General features: G+C 37.3%; 1 protein-coding gene across 3 annotated transcripts in view; it reads right to left on the minus strand.

Moving 5' to 3' along the window:
- Window positions 1-19,585, minus strand: part of LOC127809770 (uncharacterized) — a 53,313-nt gene extending 33,728 nt beyond the window's left edge. The window contains exons 1-3 of one of the 3 annotated variants that reach the window (XM_052348841.1): window positions 19,461-19,585; window positions 19,117-19,317; window positions 18,493-18,689 (exon numbers count right to left, since the gene is read on the minus strand). In XM_052348841.1, the coding sequence (XP_052204801.1) occupies window positions 18,493-18,689; window positions 19,117-19,234 (315 nt within the window). In that variant the 5' untranslated portion in view covers window positions 19,235-19,317; window positions 19,461-19,585. Of the gene's footprint in view, window positions 1-18,492; window positions 18,690-19,116; window positions 19,318-19,433 lie in introns of all 3 variants that reach the window. The other 2 variants (XM_052348833.1, XM_052348850.1) reach the window with 2 other exon arrangements.
- Between the last annotated feature and the right edge of the window lie 247 nt (window positions 19,586-19,832).

The raw sequence follows: 19,832 nt of genomic DNA on the forward strand, positions 1-19,832 counted from the left end.
CACCCTTCTCAACCTTTTCTCGAATAAAATGAAGATCAATCTCAAAGTGTTTTGTGCGAGCATGAAATACCAGGTTTTCTACAATGCTCTTAGCTGCCATGTTATCACTCCAAATAATCGGTGTAGGCTGTGATTTAAATCCCAATTCAGAAAACAAAGAAACCAGCCACATTATTTCGGTGACACCTTGAGCAATGGCTCGATATTCCGCCTCTCCAACTGACCGAGCAACAACTGTTTGTTTTCTAGAACTCCACACCACTAAATTGTTGCCAAGAAAAACACATACACCACTGGTGGACTTCCTTGTAACTTTACACCCTGCATGATCAGCATCACAATAGACAACAAGTGGTAGATCAGAAGAAACTGGAGAGAAAAATAGTCCTCGACCAACAGAACCTTTGAGATAACGCAGTAAGCATTTGCAAGCCACCCAATGTTGCAGCTTAGGAGAGGAAAGAAACTGGCTAAGTTTGTTAACAACAAAAGAGATATCAGGTCAAGTGTAAGTCAAATATTGTAAAGAACCAATAATTGTCCTATACAATGAAGGATTAGATTATAATGCACCCTCAGATGTTAATGCTCCAGTGGAAGTCATAGGAGTGTCATAAGGTTTACATGCAAGCATAGACGCCTTTTTCAGCAAATCAACTGTATATTTAGATTGAGAAAGAAAAATGCCAGCTGAGTTCCGAAACACCTCAAAACTAAGGAAATAATGAACCGATCCCAAGGTCTTGAGAGCAAAGTGAGTGTCTAAATCATGAATGAATGTCTGAATAGCTGATTGGTTAGACCGGATAATCAATATATTATCAACATATACTAACACATACATAACAAACTGATCAGTCCTTTTAATGAACAAAGAGGCATCCGAAATAGCTCTAACAAAACCCCAAGAATGCAGAGCTAATCGTAGCTTGGTATACCAAGCTCTAGGTGCTTGTTTAAGACCGTAGAGCGATTTCCTAAGCTTACAGACATGAGTAGGAAACCGATCATCAACAAAACCCTCGGGCTGGACCATAAAGACATCTTCATGAAGATTCCCATTTAGGAAAGCGTTATTCACATCCACTTGTTGAATATCCCAACCAAAAGTCACTGCTAGAGTGAACAAAACTCTGATTGTAGGAACCTTAACAACTGGACTGAATGTCTCCTCAAAATCAATACCAGGTGTTTGACGAAATCCTTTTGCTACAAGCCTAGCCTTATGTTTAAGTATTGTACCATTAGAGTTATACTTCACTTTAAACACCCATTTGCAACGAATCAAATTCAAATCAGGAGAAAAGGGAACCAAATCCCATGTATGATTGCGTTGCAAAGCTGAGAACTCATCAGTCATAGCATGAACCCACTGTGAATCTAACAAGGCCTCACTAACTGAAGTAGGTTCAAGGGAACTAACAAGGATATGAGGAGAAGAATGAAGAGAGGCAAGAAGTTTGGTCTTAGACCGGGTTTGCATAGGATGAATAGAAGGAGCTGAGGCAGGTATAGAAATAGGTATCCGGGACTGAGATCTGGTGACCACAGGGCTGGATTGAGATACAGGAGCTGGAGTGACATCATTTGTATTCAGAGAAGAAGAATGGACAGGCTGTTTCCCTCTAGAAGATGTAGACAACGGAAGAGATTGAAACACAATGGTGGAAAGGCCACCAGAGATAGAGGAAGACGAAGGAGACAAAACAGGAGTAGAAAACAACTGATTATATGGAAACTCAGTGGGATTAAATTCTACATGACGAGAAACATAGATTCTCCCAAAATGATGAAAACATTTATACCCGGCCTGACCATAGCTATACCCAATGAAAATGCATTTAGTAGAATGAAAATCAAACTTGTGAGTATGATAAGGGCGAAGATAAGGAAAACAAGTACAGTCAAAAGGCTGTAACTTAAGATAATTCGGCTTCTTACGAAAAAGAGCTTCAAATGGAGAACAAAAGTTGAGAGGGGAAGAAGGTAGAAGATTAATGGTGTGAACAGCAGTGCTGAAAGCTGCCACCCAAAACTTAAGAGGCATGTTAGCATGAGACAATAAAGTAAGCCCCATTTCAGCTACATACCGATGTTTACATTCAGCTACACCATTTCGCTGATGAGTATAGGGACATGTGAACCGAGGTTGAATACCATGATGATGAAGATAAGGAAGAAAAGCCTTAAATTCGCCACCATTATCAGTCTGTAGTGCCTTAAGTGTGGTCTGAAAATGATTAGAAACAAGCTTGTGAAAAGTGACAAAAACAGACAATGCATCGGATTTAAGTTTCAGAGGATATAGCGAGGTGTACCGTGTGTATGCATCAACAAAAACAATGTAATAGCGATAACCTTCAACAGAAATAGAAGGTGAAGGGCCCCAAAGGTCAGAGTAGATTAATTCGAAAGGTTGTTTTGCTGTTATAGAGCAATCAGCAAATGACAACTGATGTAGTTTCCCAATCTTACAAGAATCACAAAAAGATAAGAGTAGAACTTGAGCAAGGAATGTGAATTTTATTCAACACCATTTTCAGAACATTAAAAGAGGGATGGCCGAGTTTAGCATGCCATTGATTACACAATGCACTGTTAACAACTACATTTACAATCATAGGCAGTTCAGGAGAAACTGAAACTGGCCTATTACATTTATTTGCTGAAATAAAAGTGCTACTAGAACAAAAAGAACGAGGAATAGATGAAAGAGACTGCGCAAATGTGCTGTTAGCATGACCAAATGCTGAATGCAGCTGATAAAGCCCATCCTTAAGAAATCCTCTGAGAAGAACCAGCCCAGAATTCTTGTCCTTGATCAAACAAGAAGAAGAGTTAAATTCAGCCACAAGATCATGATCTCTAGTGAGTTGAGAGACACTGATTAAATTTTTAGTTATGTTCGGTACATGTAAAACATTGGAAAGAGAAATGGTAGAAGTTGGTTGTGAATGAGTATTCAAAAGTCCAAGACCAACATGAGAGATAGGAAGTTTCTTACCATTACCAACGGAGACTTTGTCAGTGCCATTGTATAGAGTATGTAAAGAAAGATTGTTGAGATTGGAGGTAATATGGTTAGTTGCCCCGGAATCAACAAACCATGAAGAATCTGGTAAAATAGAAGACTGAGGGTTGTCAAAATTCTGTGGTTGAGAAAAATGGCCAATAGTTCCATATGCTGAACCTACATCATTAATGTAGGGCTCGTTAGAGTCACAATGAGAAGCTATATAAGCCCTTGGATCAAAAGAAGAACTCGAGTTGCCTCTCCCATAAGCCAAACCAGAATTTTGGCTTGACTGAACAGAACTTCCTCTCTGAAAATTACGATCATCTCTTTGAAAGTTACGATCAAATCGATGATAACATCGATCTACAACATGTCCTGGCTTTCCACAAAGCTGACAATACACTCGTCTATTAGATTGACGACCTCTACCTCTTCCTCCACGATTATAGCCACCTCTATTTTGTATGTAACCTCCTCCTGGATTCACTGAACCACCACCTCTTGCTTTGCTTTCACTAAAATTAACATTCATTGCCGATGGCAAAAAGGATTCAGTAGTTACTAAAACAGAATTCTTGACACTCAAGCGTTGTTCATGCATTAACAGAAGATACTGCACTTTGTCTAAATCAATATCATCCATTTGATAGATTATGAGACTGACAACAGTCTCATATTCTTGATCCAATCCATTAAGAATAGCTAGAAGCACATCCTTATCACTTAGTGGTTCGCCTATAGCAGCGAGAGCATGTCCTATCGTTTTAATCTTGAGTATATAGTCATTAATGGACATAGACTCTTTCTTGACCGACTGAAATTGTTGCTTGAGTTGAAAAGATTTAGCGATTGTTTGTCCCAAATATAAATTCTCTAGACATGACCATACCTCAGAGGATGATTCGCAATGAATCACTTGAGCTAAGACTTCCTTATCAATGGTTGAAAACAGCCAGCCAAGCAATAATTGGTCAGACCGCATCCAAGTCAGATACTCTGGATTCACCGTTGTGTTGTCTTCTGCATCAGTGTCTGCAACTGTTATAAACTTCGGAGGAGGTGGAGTCTTGTTGATAAACGGCTGAAGATCGAAAGCACGTATAGTAGCAGAGATCTGTGCTTTCCAGAAAAGAAAGTTGTTCGGATCAAGGCGGATTGGAATATAGTTGAACGCCTTGGTCATCTCAGCAAAATTCGACTGAGATGCAGACGAGAGTGACGCAGAAACATGAGAAGGAAGAGAGGACGCAGAAGTCGAACTCGGATGTGACACCATGGATGTTAATCCAGGAGCTCTGATACCATGTTGAAGAATGATATTTCCGAGAAACGAAAACAAAGAGGAACAAAGAGAGAACTGAATATGGAATTAACTCAAAACTCAAGTTACAGAAAATGAGGACTATGCTGATATATATATAATCAATCAGCCTCTGAAACAAACCCAACCGCATAAAGCAATCACTTAATATAAGCAGCAAGCTTAACAGAAAACTAACAGAAACATAACAGAAAGACTAAATACATAGAAAAGACTAACTAAAGATCAGTTAGTCATGTCATGTGATCTCCAACAAGGTAGAACTAAGAGCAATGGCTCATAGATTTTGCGAGTTTTGTGTTGAGAATCATTCTCAACGATTTGGGATTAAAAGGAGTAAGATCTATGAGGTTATATTGTGATAATAAGTCAACAATAAGCATAGCACATAACCCAGTGTAGCATGACCGGACTAAACATATAGAGATTGACCAACATTTCATCAAAGAGAAATTAGACAATGGTCTCATCACCATACCATATGTCTCTTCAAACAATCATGTCATGTACCTAGGGTTTGGATTGGGATTCGAAAGAATCCGAGAGAATTAAGACCAAGAACAAAAGGATTGGAAGGAGAATTGGAAAGAGATGGGGGAGATAATAGACATAAATGAGAGAGAGTTGCAAATAGAATAGAAAAAGGGAGAGATTAGAGAGAAACCAAAGGGAAACGAGAGGGAATTTGAGAGAGAATTGACGATAGGGAAAGCTGAAATTCAATTATCATTCAAAACATCCCTACCAATAAACTTCAGTAGCTTTATATAGCTACTCTACAAGAAATAACAAATAAAAAAATACAACTAGAGGAAAATACAAGTAAAATGTAAAATAAGCTAATTACTATTTTAGCCCTAGTAAAGACTTGTGTCCTGATATTTCCTCCCACCTTAAAACATTTCTTATCCCCAAGAAATGCCAACCCTCTACATTTTCCAATATGTTTTTTTCTTTCTCTTCCATAACTTGGATGGCGTAATCTTGAAAAACCTTTTTAAGCCTAACACAATGTCAATAGCTCTCTTGGACTCATCGGCTGAAACAAAACCAAAAGTAACCACTCTTTGATTGTCATAATTAGCAGTTGAAACCTACCGAATGCTATTCACACCAATTTTCCCCATCACCGCCACTCCTTCAATGTTGGTTGTTTGGAGTCCAGAGGAATGACTAACTATGCCTGTGACTTCCTTTAATAGTTCATCACCATCTAATACAAGTAAGGATGGAAGATGCGCATCCATAGCTACAATTAATGTATTCTAGACAAACCAATGGCCATTCTCTACTGCAAAAATATTTGCAATAACCAGTAGATGCAACAATTGGGTAATGTAGACTTGCTTCGAATACCCAAACAAAAACTATCTGAGCAGCAGAATTAGGAGTTGTTGCAACATCAATTCCAGTCATCACTCCTTCATTACAATAGACAAAAATCCTAAATGGTTAACTAGAATGAGAACAAACAAAACAGCAAGAGCTTTGTTCTCCACAACACAACTTTTGGCTCCTTTAGCTATTTCCCTTAGCTGAAACCTCGATAGAGATTTATTTGTTGAAGTCATACTCTCTGACATCTCTAGAGCAGTGTTTTACTTTACTGGCACAAAGTACCATAACCTTCCTTGAAAAATTGAATTGTCCAACTCATGCAAAACCTTGTAAAGCCTACTTCAGTTCTTTTCCATAGCTATCCTCCAATTACAAGTAGTTGCCATATTTCCTTATCAAACCCACTTACCTTCACAATATTGGAAGATATCTCAGCTAAGGATATATCTCCAATCATACCATTTCCAGTAATAGTAAGGGACTCAAATTTCTTTGTCATTCAAGAGCCAATCTGATACTACAGCTCACCAACTAGAATTTGAACAAATAAAACAACAAAAAACTCTTCCTCCTAAGATGTTTCCTGTTCACCGTCGTACACTCAAGATTTATCTTCAACAAATTTCTCCCCCAATGGTGTCCCAATGTCAATTCCTGCAACTACCCTTCCTATTCGGACATACTGATTGCATAGGAAGGGATGAAAAAGTTCCACAAGTTCCTCAATGGCTAAAAGATGGCCTCCATCACGACATTCATCCCCAACATGATTTATAGTCGGATTATTTGATGAATCAATATCCCTGTCCAAAATATCAGATGCATGAAAGCTATCTTCATATCAGTTCTCATCTCCAATCTGATTTATAGCCTGCATATCACCCGAATCATCAGTTTCCTACCATTGTAAAATGTGGTCTACACAGATCTGCTTATCCAATCCCTCTCCATCTCCGAAATCTTGAGTTACCGTTGACTAGTTCACTTCAGTTTATTCCTTAGATTCTCGTATATCAAAATCCCACAAGAGGACTCCAGCACCAACTTCCTTACCATTAACTGATTTTTTAGCTAGAATTTCCTAATCCAATGTAGGTAATTAATTTAACATCTTTTTCTTTATGCTGCTGGAATATTCCAAATGCTCACTTTCAACAATTTCCTCCTTCAAGAGCTCTCTATTATGGTCGTCCAATCGTGATGATTGATTATCTGAATCAATCATCTCTTGGTTAGAACTTTCGAGATAATCATTTGAAGCATCTCCTCCCAACTTATAGAAGAATTCAGCTGGAATATTGAATTAAAGCTCCTTAGATAGCATTATGAAAAACTCCTGCATTTGCTCGCGAATCACACGGCCTATGTCCTCGCACGTTTCGCGTATCACATTGCTTGTTTCCTCACACATTTGACTGAACTTATTATCAAATTTCGTTTCCCATGTCTCATGATTCTGGCTAAACTCCTCATGATTTCTATTGCATCCAATAGAAACTGTAGCATTCTTCTACCGTAGTTGAGACTCAAATTGTTTCACACGTGCGCTATCAACCATGGCAGAAATCTCACAGAGCAGGACAAGTTAAAGGCCAAGGAATAGGAGCTTTGTACATCTTGAATTCAATACTCTTTGTGACCTAACTGGCTCTAGTCTAAAGCAGTCGTAGAATTCACCTGAAATTGACAACAATGAACAACTTAGATCATTAACAATCAAGGAGCAGGAGAAGTCAGAGGAAACTGCCTCTCAACAAAATCCGCCTCTAGAATTACTTCTCCTCCGCATCCGCTTCACTAATCTGTTGTTATCACCCTGTAGTGATAGTGGACCAACTACTAAAAAGTTTCCAGAATCCAGTTGCTAGAAAATCTCCTAAATCTGCCTATCACAGTCAGAATTAAGGAATCAACAACTTGATAATCACCTCTAGCATAGCTTCACTGAATTGCCTGCTAGGAATCACCTATCAACAGCCGAACCTTGATCAACTGCTAAAATTATCAAAATTGCAGCCGCGAGTCAGCCGACTCTGATTCTAGATCAACTCCAAATTTGCCTCCAATAATCGCCTAATCCAGCTACTCAATTGCGCCTCCAAAGTCCCAGCCTACCCGTTAAGAATTTTTCAAAATCACAATCAAGTTCACTTGGCCAAGTCGCCTTCAAATTTCGAGCCTCATATATCAACTGACACTCACCCCCTCGCAACTTGCAAAAATTGCCTGATATCTTCGCTATCTCAAACGCAGAAATTCACCAAAATAGTCAAAATCACCGCCAAGAATCCTTGGCTCAGAACAATCTCCTAGTTCGTCTCAATCACTACTTCTGATTTGCAAACCTATTTCGCCTCTAAAATAGCAATCACTGAAGATTCACAATCTCCTGACTTCCCTTCTGAGTTCGTCTTTTTGAAGCGCTCACTATAGCAACCAAGGATCACTGCAATTGCCTTCCTAAACCGCACGCTATAGCAACCGCTGGTAATGGATTAGCCAAGAATCAGCTTCATATGGTTCAATCGACTTTGTTTCGATCTATCTCTTCTATCTTCGAGTCGATTCAGAATTCATGCCAAGAACCATCGAAAATTAACACCTAAGGAACAATTGCTTTGATACCAAATTGTCATGTACCTAGGGTTTGGATTGGAATTCGAAAGAATATGAAGGAATTAAGACCAAGAACAGAATGATTGGAGGGAGAATTGGACAAAAATGGGGGAGATAATAGACAAAAATGAGGGAGAGTTGCAGACAAAATAGAGAATGGAAGAGATTAGAGAGAAACCAAAGGGAAATAGGAGGGAATTTGAGAGAGAATTGATGAGAGAGAGTTGAAATTCAATTATCATTCAAAACATCCCTACCAACAGACTTCAGTAGCTTTATATAGCCACTCTACAAAAATTAACAAACTAACAAAAAAATACAACTAGAGGAAAATACAAGTAAAATGTAAAATAGGCTAATTATTATTTTAGCCCTAGTAAACCCTTGGGTCCTGACAAATTAATGAGCAGATGTCTTTACAAAAGGTCTTCCTACAACTAGATTTGAAGAAATTACATGCAAGCTGGGAATGGAGAATATCCATTCATCAGCTTGAGGAGAAGTGTTGAAAATATCACAAAGATATTATGGAAATAAAATAACAGTTTACTCGAAAGAGGACTCGAGTAATAGCTGGATTGTTCTCCTAATCTTATGGCCTAAAAAATAGGAGATGAAAGGATAAAGTGATAAGGTAATTTTAAGATTGAAAAACTCCAAGATAAAGGGATAAAGACAGCAGAATAATCCAAAATATCTCAACAGTTTTTCAAATTCTTCTTGTTGTATTTTATCTTTAAAACATATTCAAATATGTTCCTAGAATACAGGAGATAACCTAGTTGTTGTGTATAAATACCCTATACTACTCGAGAATAAATCAAGCATCTATAGTTTTCTCAGCTTGTTTCATTTTTTTACACTTATCTTACTCTATATTGAGGTTTCAATAAAAGAGTTTCGAATTTAGGAAGTGTCTATAAAGACCCCTTCTCATCAATGATATTAAAAACATGCCAATATTTCTACTCGCTCACATTAAAAGCACTTGCAATGGCCTTTAGCCCTATCCACTACTTCATAAATACAAGCCATAGCAATTTTCTTCTCATCATTAACTAATTGAAGAACAAGGACAAGAGAGCCAAACACTTTTAAGGATCTCTTTGAAAATGTAGGCATTGAGATAATACTATCTACTCTTTTACTCACTTATTCCATCATTTATTTACTCTTGTTCAATTCTTCTAATGTGAAACACCTTCCTAAAGTGACTCTTCTAAACATGATTGAAGTGTGAGAAAGACAACTATTGTAATGCCCTGATTTTTCTTTGGTAATTTAATTATCAAAACATTCAGTCTAAGACACTTAATTTAATTAATGACAGGTATTGAGAGTTAGTGACAGGTTGCTCGGGAAACCGATGATTTTATCCAAAAAGCCGGGTATGTAGATCTCTTGTTTAATTTACTTTCTACAAATTTATATAAATTATTTGGGAAAAATGGGAAGTGATAAATCTTGAGTTAGTCAAAGTATAGTTAGAAATTCAAGTGAAGTGGATTGAAAGCTTAGTGGAAAGGTCTAAGCTAAAGAGTGGAATGGGAGATGTGGAAAAGTCTAAGTCAAGCAAGAAGGGACAAGTGTGGAAAAGTCAAAGTATGAGAAGAGTTAAAAAGTCAAGAAAAGTGGCTAAGTTGGGATGGAGAAGTGGCGTTCTCGGATGGCAACTAAAGGGAAGAGAAAAAACCTTCTAGAAGCATGGGCTTGGGAAGAGAAAAGTCAAAAACTTAAAGGCTAAGTTGAAGACTTAATTTGGGAATTAATAAAAAGAATTTAAGGGCAATTTATGTGATGGAAAGTTAATGGGAAATGTATGGTTAAATATAAATAGAAAAAAAGTTGGGATTTTTGCAAGAAAAGGAAGCATATTGCCAAGAGCTCTCTCTCTCTCTCTCTCTCTCTCCCTCTCTCTCTCGTGGGTCTCTCCTCTCTCAACACTCAAGCTTCTTTCTTCAAATTTTAAGCAAGAATATTTCTCTCTAAGGGCTCCAAATCCATCTAGTATCAAAGCAAGAATTAAACTAAGGCAAGTTCCTCTTCCCATATTCTATTTATGATCATTTCAATTCCTTCTTGGGGTTGGACTTTGGGGGTTTTTAGGTTATTGTTAACTCCCCTACTTTGAGGCCTTAAAGTGAGAATTTGTAAGCATGTAAAAGTTGTAAAATATGGTGCTTAAGTGTTGGTTGTGGTTTGGGGGAGAAAGTCAAGTTGTGGGTAAAGAGGGGTGTAGGATGAGATCAGTTTATGTTAGAAGTATAAGTGTAGAAGGACTCTAGAAGCTGATAATATCTGTTGGAAATTAAGATTATCTTTAGATTATTTAAATTTATGTTTGTTAGTAGTAGATAATTGTTATAATCTTTTGCATTTTACATCTTCTTTATCTCCTAAGTTATAGGAGACAGTCATCCCTATTTTTTAGAAGTAGAGTACCAAATCCTTTCCTACTTTCTAGGAAAGTGATATAGCAGCAATTTGTATATATATTTTCTGCTACTCTCAGATTTAATTTAAGCAAGCTATTGGATTATTTTCAAAGTATTGTTTCATGGTATCAGAGCACTGTTCGATCAAGGAAGAACGGCAGTGACTTCTCTCAATTTCATTCATGGCCGACGCCACTCTCAACCCAACCCTAATTGAAGCCTCAGCCACTTCATCTCCAAATGCTTCTCTTCCATCTCCGTCTCCCTCACACCTCACTACAACATCTATTGATAACCATCCCCTACAAATTACTCAACACAAACTTAATGGGAGTAATTTTAGGGAATGGTCTCAATCGATGATGTTAATGATAAAAGGCAAAGGAAAATCCGAATATCTAACCGAATCCATCCCTGCTCCGCCTGCTACAACAGCCAACTATGGCCTTTGGGAGGCTGAAAATTCTACTATCATGGCTTGGTTAATCAACTCCATGGAGCCAAAAATAGGGAGAACATACCTGTTTTACAAAACGGCCAAGGAAGTTTGGGAATCAGCCCAAGAGATGTATTCAGATTTGGAAGATTTTTCTCAATGTTTTGAAGTCCGATCAGCCATCAGGAACACTAAACAAGGTATGAACAATGTGACCGAGTACTTTAATGTTTTGGTTGGATTATGGCATGAGATGGATATGTTCTATGCAATAACTTGAGAGTCTCCAACTGATAGCACACAATATAATAAGATGATAGAAAGAGAGCGAATTTTTGACTTCCTATATGGTCTTAACCCTGATTTGGATGAAGTTCGGGGTAGGATTTTGGGTACAAAGCCTCTTCTATCACTCAAGGAAGTTTTTTCAGAAGTAAGAAGGGATGAAAGCATGAGAAAAGTAATGCTTCAAAACCCATCAGATTCAGTCTTACCTCACCAGCATTCAGCTCTTGCCTCTGTTGATGTTTTTGCAAAGAGCCAAGCAAGGGACAAGTTATGGTGTGACCATTGCAAGCGGCCCAACCATACTAAGGAAAATTGCTGGAAAATCCATGGAAAACCAGTAAATTGGAAGCAATGGCCGAGGAAAGATAATTCCAAAGCAGCAGCCTATAATGCCAAGGCTCCAACAAAAAATAAGTCCAATCTGAATCTATCAGAAGAGCAAGTTCAAGCCTTGTATAGGCTTCTAAACCAAGGTACAGATCAGTCCATCCAAACAAATCCTCAGCCCTCTGCTTCTCTAGCACTGCAAGGTAATTTCCAGCCCTACTCCTTGGTTTCTAAAAGTCTTTCTAAGAATATATGGGTGATTGACACGGGAGCATCAGACCATATGACAAATTCAGCATGGTTTTTGACTGATTATACCTTGTGACTCATCTCTCAATATATCTATGGCTGATGGAACCACTTCACCAATTTTGGGTATGGGGACTGCATATATTTCTAATCTAAAGTTGAATTCTGCGTTACATGTTCCTGGACTGCAACATAATTTATTATCAGTGAGCCGGATCACTAAAGATATGAAATGCACTATAATATTCTACCCTTCTTATTGAGTTTTTCAGGATCGAGCCTCGGGGAAGATGATTGGCAATGCTAAAGTAATGGATGGCCTTTATTGTCTTGTAGTAGATCCTTTTTTTCCTTCTAGTTTTTCCTCTAATAAAGTTGTTCTAAGTGTAAAAACCAATGCCAATGTCTTGTTATGACATAAACGCTTAGGACATCCTAGTTTTCCTTACCTTAGATCTTTATATCCTGATATGTTTGATAATAAAGAGCAGTTTCTTTCATGTGAACAGTGTACTCTTACTAAGCAACATAGATCTCATCATCCTACTCAAATGTATAAGTCTTCTACTCCATTCCAATTAATTCATAGTGATATTTGGGGACCCTCTAAATGCCCTAATATCACTGGTTCTAGATGGTTTATTACATTTATCGATGATCATTCTAAGGCTTGTTGGGTGTACTTGATGAAGGAAAAATCTGAAGCTGGTAATATATTCAAACAATTCCACAAATTAATTTTGAATATGTTCCAAACTTCCATCAAAATAATTCGCACTGATAAATGATAATGGCCGAGAATATTTTTTAAATGATCTCTCTCATTACTTGGCCGAGCATGGTATTTTTCACCAAAGCTCTTGTCCATATACACCCCAACAAAATGGAGTGGCCGAACGAAAAAATCGACACCTCCTAGAAGTGGCTAGAGCTATGATGATCACTATGAATGTGCCTCATTCTTATTGGGGAGAAGCAGTTCTCACTGCTGCCTACCTAATTAACCGTCTCCCATCCAAAACCTTGCAATTCCAAACTCCTCTCAGCATTCTATATACTATGTATCCAACCATCTCTACCATCTTGTCTATTACTCCTAAGGTTTTTGGTTGCATCATCTATGTTTACAACAATGCCCCTTCTCAAACCAAGTTGGATCCTAAAGCCACCAAGTGCATTTTTGTTGGATATTCCCCCTCTCAAAAAGGTTACAAATGCTATTGTCCTACTAGTCACAAATTTGTGGTTTCCACCGATGTGACATTCTATGAAGATCTTCCCTATTATTCCCTCACAGGCCACCAAAACAGTTCCAACGAGTCCATTTCTCCCCTATTTTCCTTTGATCCAAATCTACCAATATGTTCTCAAGGGGTAGAATTCTTAGTCCCTCATGACAACATACTGTTTGGTGCTGGAAATTCTGAAGGTGCTAGAAATTCTGAAAATTATGAACCTGACACCAAAGATCTTGCAAATTCTGAGTCCTCTCATCATTCTGAGCAGGAAAAACCTAGTCCTACAGCAGCCAAAAATCCTCCTCTATTTGTCTACTCAAGAAAATCTAAAGATCATACAGAACTGAAGCAAAACCAGCCATATCCAGAAACCGATCCTTCAGCAAAAAAGGGTAGCAATGAGGGGACAGTTGCACTAGAAAATGACAGCAGTATTAAAGAAGAAGATGGCTTAGATTGGGCTGTTCCAATAGCATTGAGAAAAGGGGTAAGATCATGTGTTAAGTACCCAATATCTAATCATCTAACTTATGTGAAATTGGCTCCACAGTTCAGAGGGTATTTGGCTCAGATTGACAGCATTAATATTCCCAAAAATATTCAGGCTGCTATAGAAGATCCTAAGTGGAGAATAGCTGTAATGGAAGAAATGAATGCATTAGTGGGAAATAAGACATGGGAGATAGTTCCATTGCCTCCTAACAAGAAAGTGGTTGGATGTAGGTGGGTATTTACAGTCAAATATAGGGCTGATGGGAGCATTGAGCGATACAAAGCTAGGTTGGTTGCACAAGGTTTTACCCAAACCTTTAGAATCAACTATGAGGAGACATTTGCCCCGGTTGCCAAACTAAATTCCATTCGAGTACTATTATCTATTGCTGTGAATTTTGATTGGCCTCTCTTTCAATTTGACATTAAGAATGCTTTTCTTAATGGTGATTTGGAGGAAGAGATTTATATGAGAGTTCCCCCCGATTTGAGCAAAAGGTTGGAAGTGGTAGTGTGTGCAAGCTGAAAAAGTCACTCTATGGTCTAAAACAGTCACCAAGGGCTTGGTTTCACAAATTCAGCATGACCCTCAAGCAACTAGGGTATAAACAAGGCCAATCTGAGCATACTTTGTTCATTAAACTCAACAAAAATGGAAAAATGGCTATATTGATTGTTTATGTTGATGATATTATTGTAACAAGTGATGATTTGCAAGAAATTGATAATCTAAAGCAGCAATTGAAAGCTAAGTTTGAAGTTAAAGACCTAGGAACTATGAGATATTTCCTAGGCATGGAAGTAGCTCAAAGCAAAGAGGGTTTGTTCATCTCACAACGAAAGTATACCTTGGATTTGCTTAAAGATACCGGAATGACAGCTTGCAAACCAGCTGGAATACCCTTGGAAAAGGGCTGGAAACTCGAATAAAAAGGTGATGATGCTCCCGTGAACAAAGAAAAGTATCAAAGGTTGGTAGGGAGGTTAATTCACTTGTCATTAACGAGGCCAGACATAGCCTATTCAGTGAGTGTAATCAGCCAATATATGCATTCACCCACAGAAAGACATATGAGAGCAGTTCAACATATTCTAAGATACCTAAAGGGAACTCCTGGAGAAGGAATAATGTTCAAGAAAACTGAAAATAGGATCATTGAAGGCTATGCAGATGCAGACTGGGCAGGTTCTAGAGAAGATAGTCGTTCAACTTCAGGATATTACACTAAGGTATTTGGGAATATTGTTACATGGAGAAGCAAGAAGCAGTCAATTGTGGCTCACAACAGTGTTGAAGCTGAGTTTCGAGCAATGGCTCATGGGATATGTGAAGTAATCTGGCTAGAAAGGCTCATGGAGGACTTGAAGATTCTCTTATCTCAACCAACAAAAGTATTTAGTGATAGCAAATCGACTATCAGCATTGTTAAAAATCCAGTGCAACATGACCGGATGAAACATGTGAGGATTGATAGGCATTTTATAAAAAGAGAAATTGAGAAAGGAGGAAAAATCTTGACCCATATACCATCTAATGATCAAGTGGCTGATGTTTTAACAAATGCGGTTGCAAGACTAGTTTTTGAGGCTCTAATTAGCAAGCTGGGAATGACTTCCATCTATTCTCCAACTTGAGGGGGAGTGTTGGATGAGATCAGTTTATGTTAGAAGTATAAGTGGAGAAGGACTCTAAAAGCTGATAATATCTGCTGGAAATTAAGATTATCTTTAGATTATTTAAATTTATGTTTGTTAGTAGTAGATAATTGTTATAATCTTTTGTATTTTACATCTTCTTTATCTCCTAAGTTATAGGAGACAGTCATCCCTATTTTTTAGAAGTAGAGTACCAAATCCTTTCCTACTTTCTAGGAAAGTGATATAGCAGCAATTTGTATATATATTTTATGCTACTCTCAGATTTAATTTAAGCAAGCTATTGGATTATTTTCAAAGTCTTGTTTCAAGGGGTTTTAGCTCTATCTTGGGAAATTCTTGAATTTGATGGCCTCTAACCGTTGTGCATGTTTATTGTAAGCAAAGGTGGGGTTAGTATTCTTTCCCGCACAATTCCTAAGGAATGGTGTGTTGTTTGATCTAAGCATGGTAGAGAATTGGTCTTCTCCCATGACCTGTGTTTGTTTATTCTTGACATAATTGCCCAAGATGATCAAATATGTGTTGAACCAATGCTAGGGGGAGTATTCTTATAATTCCAAATCTCCCAAGTTTCCTAATGAAATTTAAAAGAGAACATGGCCCTGATGGTGGAATATAAATGTCTTTAAGCTTATGAATGTTAAATTTTGGCATAGCATGGCGTGGAAAGTGTGGTACTTGTGCATCATGGACAGGGCATGTGTGAGCATATGACATTATGATTCATGAGTGAGCATAGAGCATAAATTATAACTGTTGCACGTACATTTGAATGTGGCTACAAAAATGTTGCATTGCATGAGCATTAATGCGCGTAGTGCGGAGAACTCTGCCGGGATATCCCCCAAAACCAGTAGGCATTAGCCGGACTGGGGTTTACGCTCCTTCGGTGACAACTGGGGGGCATGTCCATTGGTGACGACCGCGGGCAAGAGTATATATATATATAGGCTATAACCACAGATGTGATAGGACCAGTGGTCCCAGAGTTTTACAGTTTCTTTGGATGCAAGGTTTCAGTCACGGGCCCGATGAGTATTATGATTATTATGTGGGCCGGGTGGCCATGTATGTGTTATAAGCTTTTGTATGCATGTCGCATAGCATTTTGCATTGAGTGGGTGAGCAGTTAATCGTTTAAGGATGGAGATTTCGAAACCCATTTATCATATTTCGAAACATAGAAAAACAGAGAGTTTTATTTCGAAACTTGTCCCCTATTTTCATCTATGCTTTTCTTATATGTATTACTTGCTGAGCCTTGTGGCTCACTCTTGTATTCCTAGTCATTCCAGGTAAGGGTAAGGATGTAGTGGACGCGAGTCCAGGTGAGGTGGTCGAGTAGGCATATGTGTGCTGGGGCTCTCTCAACAAAAGCTCTTGGGAGTGTTTTAGAGCTAGTACATTAGATCCTTTCTTCTTGTAGGTGAATGTAATATTTGTGAATGTATGTTTTGTAAAGGGATGAGAGACTCCATGTATGGTATGGGTTGTATGTGAATGAATGGTATGTAAGGTTGTAGTTTATCTTAATGTCTTTTTGTGCATGCTAGGTCGTGAATGTTAGTATTCCTGGCCCCCCATGTAGCACTCCCTGTCCTAGGCCCTCTAGGTGTTGGGGTGGTCCGGGAGAGGGAGTGTTACAACTATAAACCTTGTCAACAATTTATCCTAATGAATTGCCTTGATCAAATCTCTTAAAAGCTAAAAGAGAAGTTTTGTCATAAGATTATAAGAGCATCTTTGTTATATGGCTCAAAATGATGGGCAATTAGGCATCAACATGGAAAATATGAGCATAGCTAAGATGAGAATGTTAATAGAGATATGCAACCTTACAAGAAAAGGAAAAATAAGAGACAAGATCATACATAATAAGGTTGAAGTAACATCTACTGAAGATAAGATGTGCAACTCACAATTAAAATAGTTTGATTATGTGAGAAAACTAATAAATGCACCTATAAAGCGAGTAGATGAAATGAAGAAAATTTATAGTAGAAGAGGGAAAACCAAAGAAAACTTGGTGAGAACCTTTCAACATGATAGAGGATATGATGGTCTTACAAAAGATATGTTTATGGATAGAGATGGTTGGAGGTTTAAAATTAATATAGACAACCCCACCTAATGGGATTAAGGCTTGTTATTGTTTTTTTAGTTTGGGAAATGTGCTATTACTAGAGATTTAGGTGATATTGAACTAAGATGTTTTTGTTTATTCAAAGGAGAGCAATCCCTTTCCAAATGTGTCTTTGATTATAATCCTAAAATCCCTATCCATAAAATCTTTGTTTTCATTATAAACACTAGAGTGGCCCAAGCTATGCACATTCAAGTAAAACAACAGAAGATTTCAAATGAAGATTCACCTTCAATGTAGAAGGAAAGGAAATAATGTTGATTAATTTTGTTATGTGTATTTCTCTTTATGTTGTGCCACGGTTGTGTTTGTTGTAAGCTGTTATGCTGTTATATTAGTTGTTGGTTAGTTAGGCAATTATAACTTGCTGTTGCAAGTTGCAAAGTTTGTTATTAAGGATAGCTGAATATAAATATTCAGCTATACCTGCATTTCTGTAATTCTGATCGTTCAGTAAAATTCTTTCAGCAAGAATGTTTCTCTCCTCTCTTATCTCATGTTTTCTTTCTGTAGCCTTGAAGCTCTTGCTTCATTCAAGGGTCAAGCTAGATGTTTTCTGTTAGTTTTATTTTTGTTTGCACAAAATTTAAATGAAGTTAAGCTTTGGTGTAATGGTAGGGTTATAAGTCTATTGTGATTTTTAGAAATCACAAGTTTAAGTCAGGAAGTGACTTCTTTATTTCTTTTTTTCTTTTTTTTTAAGTAAAATATATAAGAGGTATTTTCAAAAAATTTGTGCTTCAGACACCAAATTTGTTGTTTGCTTAATATATATTATATATATTGATCTTCTATCAATCTTCTTGCTTTTGGTGATATAATAAACCTCTTTAACAACTTAATGTTTTCTCTGGCCCAAGCACACAAAACAAATTAACATTTATTTCACAGTCAAAAGATTCTTGAAATGAAACAAAGGCAAAGCAAAACTTACAATTGCTTTGTAATAAGCAATTTGAGGAATTGTATATTTGGTTCCAAGCTTGGATTGCTCATCTGCAACATTATTCACTACACCATAGTAAATATTGCCATCATATTGGTTTCTGCAAGCCCGCAACTCAAATTGAACAAACGAAAGTTCCTTGTTTATCTTGAGAAGGAACTCATTAAACAGCTGCCGATGAGTACCTGTACCAAATATTAAACAACCGTAGATGAATATCTGTAAATTGTTTGAATAAAGGGTTATGAATAGTGTGGCAGCAATCTAGCCCTCAAACCTGTACCACCTCCTTACTGCTATTCATTTATTTATTTACCTATTTCTACAAAAACCCTTCAAGGAGTGCCTATAACTTTTTATTCTCAAATTAAACTCAAATCATCATACTAAGGCATCCAAAAAAAAAAAAAGAAAAAAGAAAATGATAACAAGAAAACATACTTAAAAACATCGACGGACCATGCTAACAAAGATAAAAAGAAAGAAAACATCTGTGGACCATAGTTCCATTTTCATCCACAAACCCGTGTACCGAAAAAGAAAAGAAAGAAAGAAAAGATTTCTAGTATGCACCACCAAAGAGAAAAAGAGTGGGGAGGGAAAAGAATTGACCAGTGGGGGTTTTTCCAGTAACACCGGAAAAGATGGAATAGAACTCCTGCTCCTTGAGCGGGCCGCGTGACAGTAGAGCTTGAATGAGGGTATGGTGTCTATTGCTCAACGAAGACATTGTAGATGAACCTAAAATTTCTTCTCTTTCCGCTGGAAAACTAGAGGAAATGGAGTTTGATTTCCATGATTGGTTCAGAAACCCTAGTCACGGAAAGAAAAATAGAAAGTGAAACGGGATGAATTTGTGAATCTGAGAGTGTGAGCTCCCAAAAGCTAAAACCCTAGAAGAAGAGAAGTAGATCAGAGGAGAAGATAACCGAAAGGAAAGGATGGGTTTTCTTTACGATTTGACGGATCCGATGGCGGGAAAGAAAATTACACAAAGGAGCTTCTTCCACTTCATTTTTCCCTTCTCCAGTAGCGATGCGAAATTACACCAACTGCCATTCCACAAGAAAACGCAATTGTTAAGAGGCTGTTTAGCTTATCGTTTTTTATTGAAGTTTTAAGTTAGTTAGCAGATAATATAAAAGTTACGTAATATTTAAGTTGGTAGCATATTTAGATAAATATATTTTTAAATTGTCAATTAATAATTATATGTTTGATTTGTAAAAATTGATAAGTTGTTAAATTTTAACCAAAAAATTAAAATAAATATGCTAAATAATATAAATAAAATTTATAAAAATATTATTTTTAATAAAAAATTATAA

This window comes from Diospyros lotus, chromosome 1 (assembly GCF_014633365.1).
Source record: "Diospyros lotus cultivar Yz01 chromosome 1, ASM1463336v1, whole genome shotgun sequence".
Lineage (NCBI taxonomy): Eukaryota > Viridiplantae > Streptophyta > Magnoliopsida > Ericales > Ebenaceae > Diospyros > Diospyros lotus.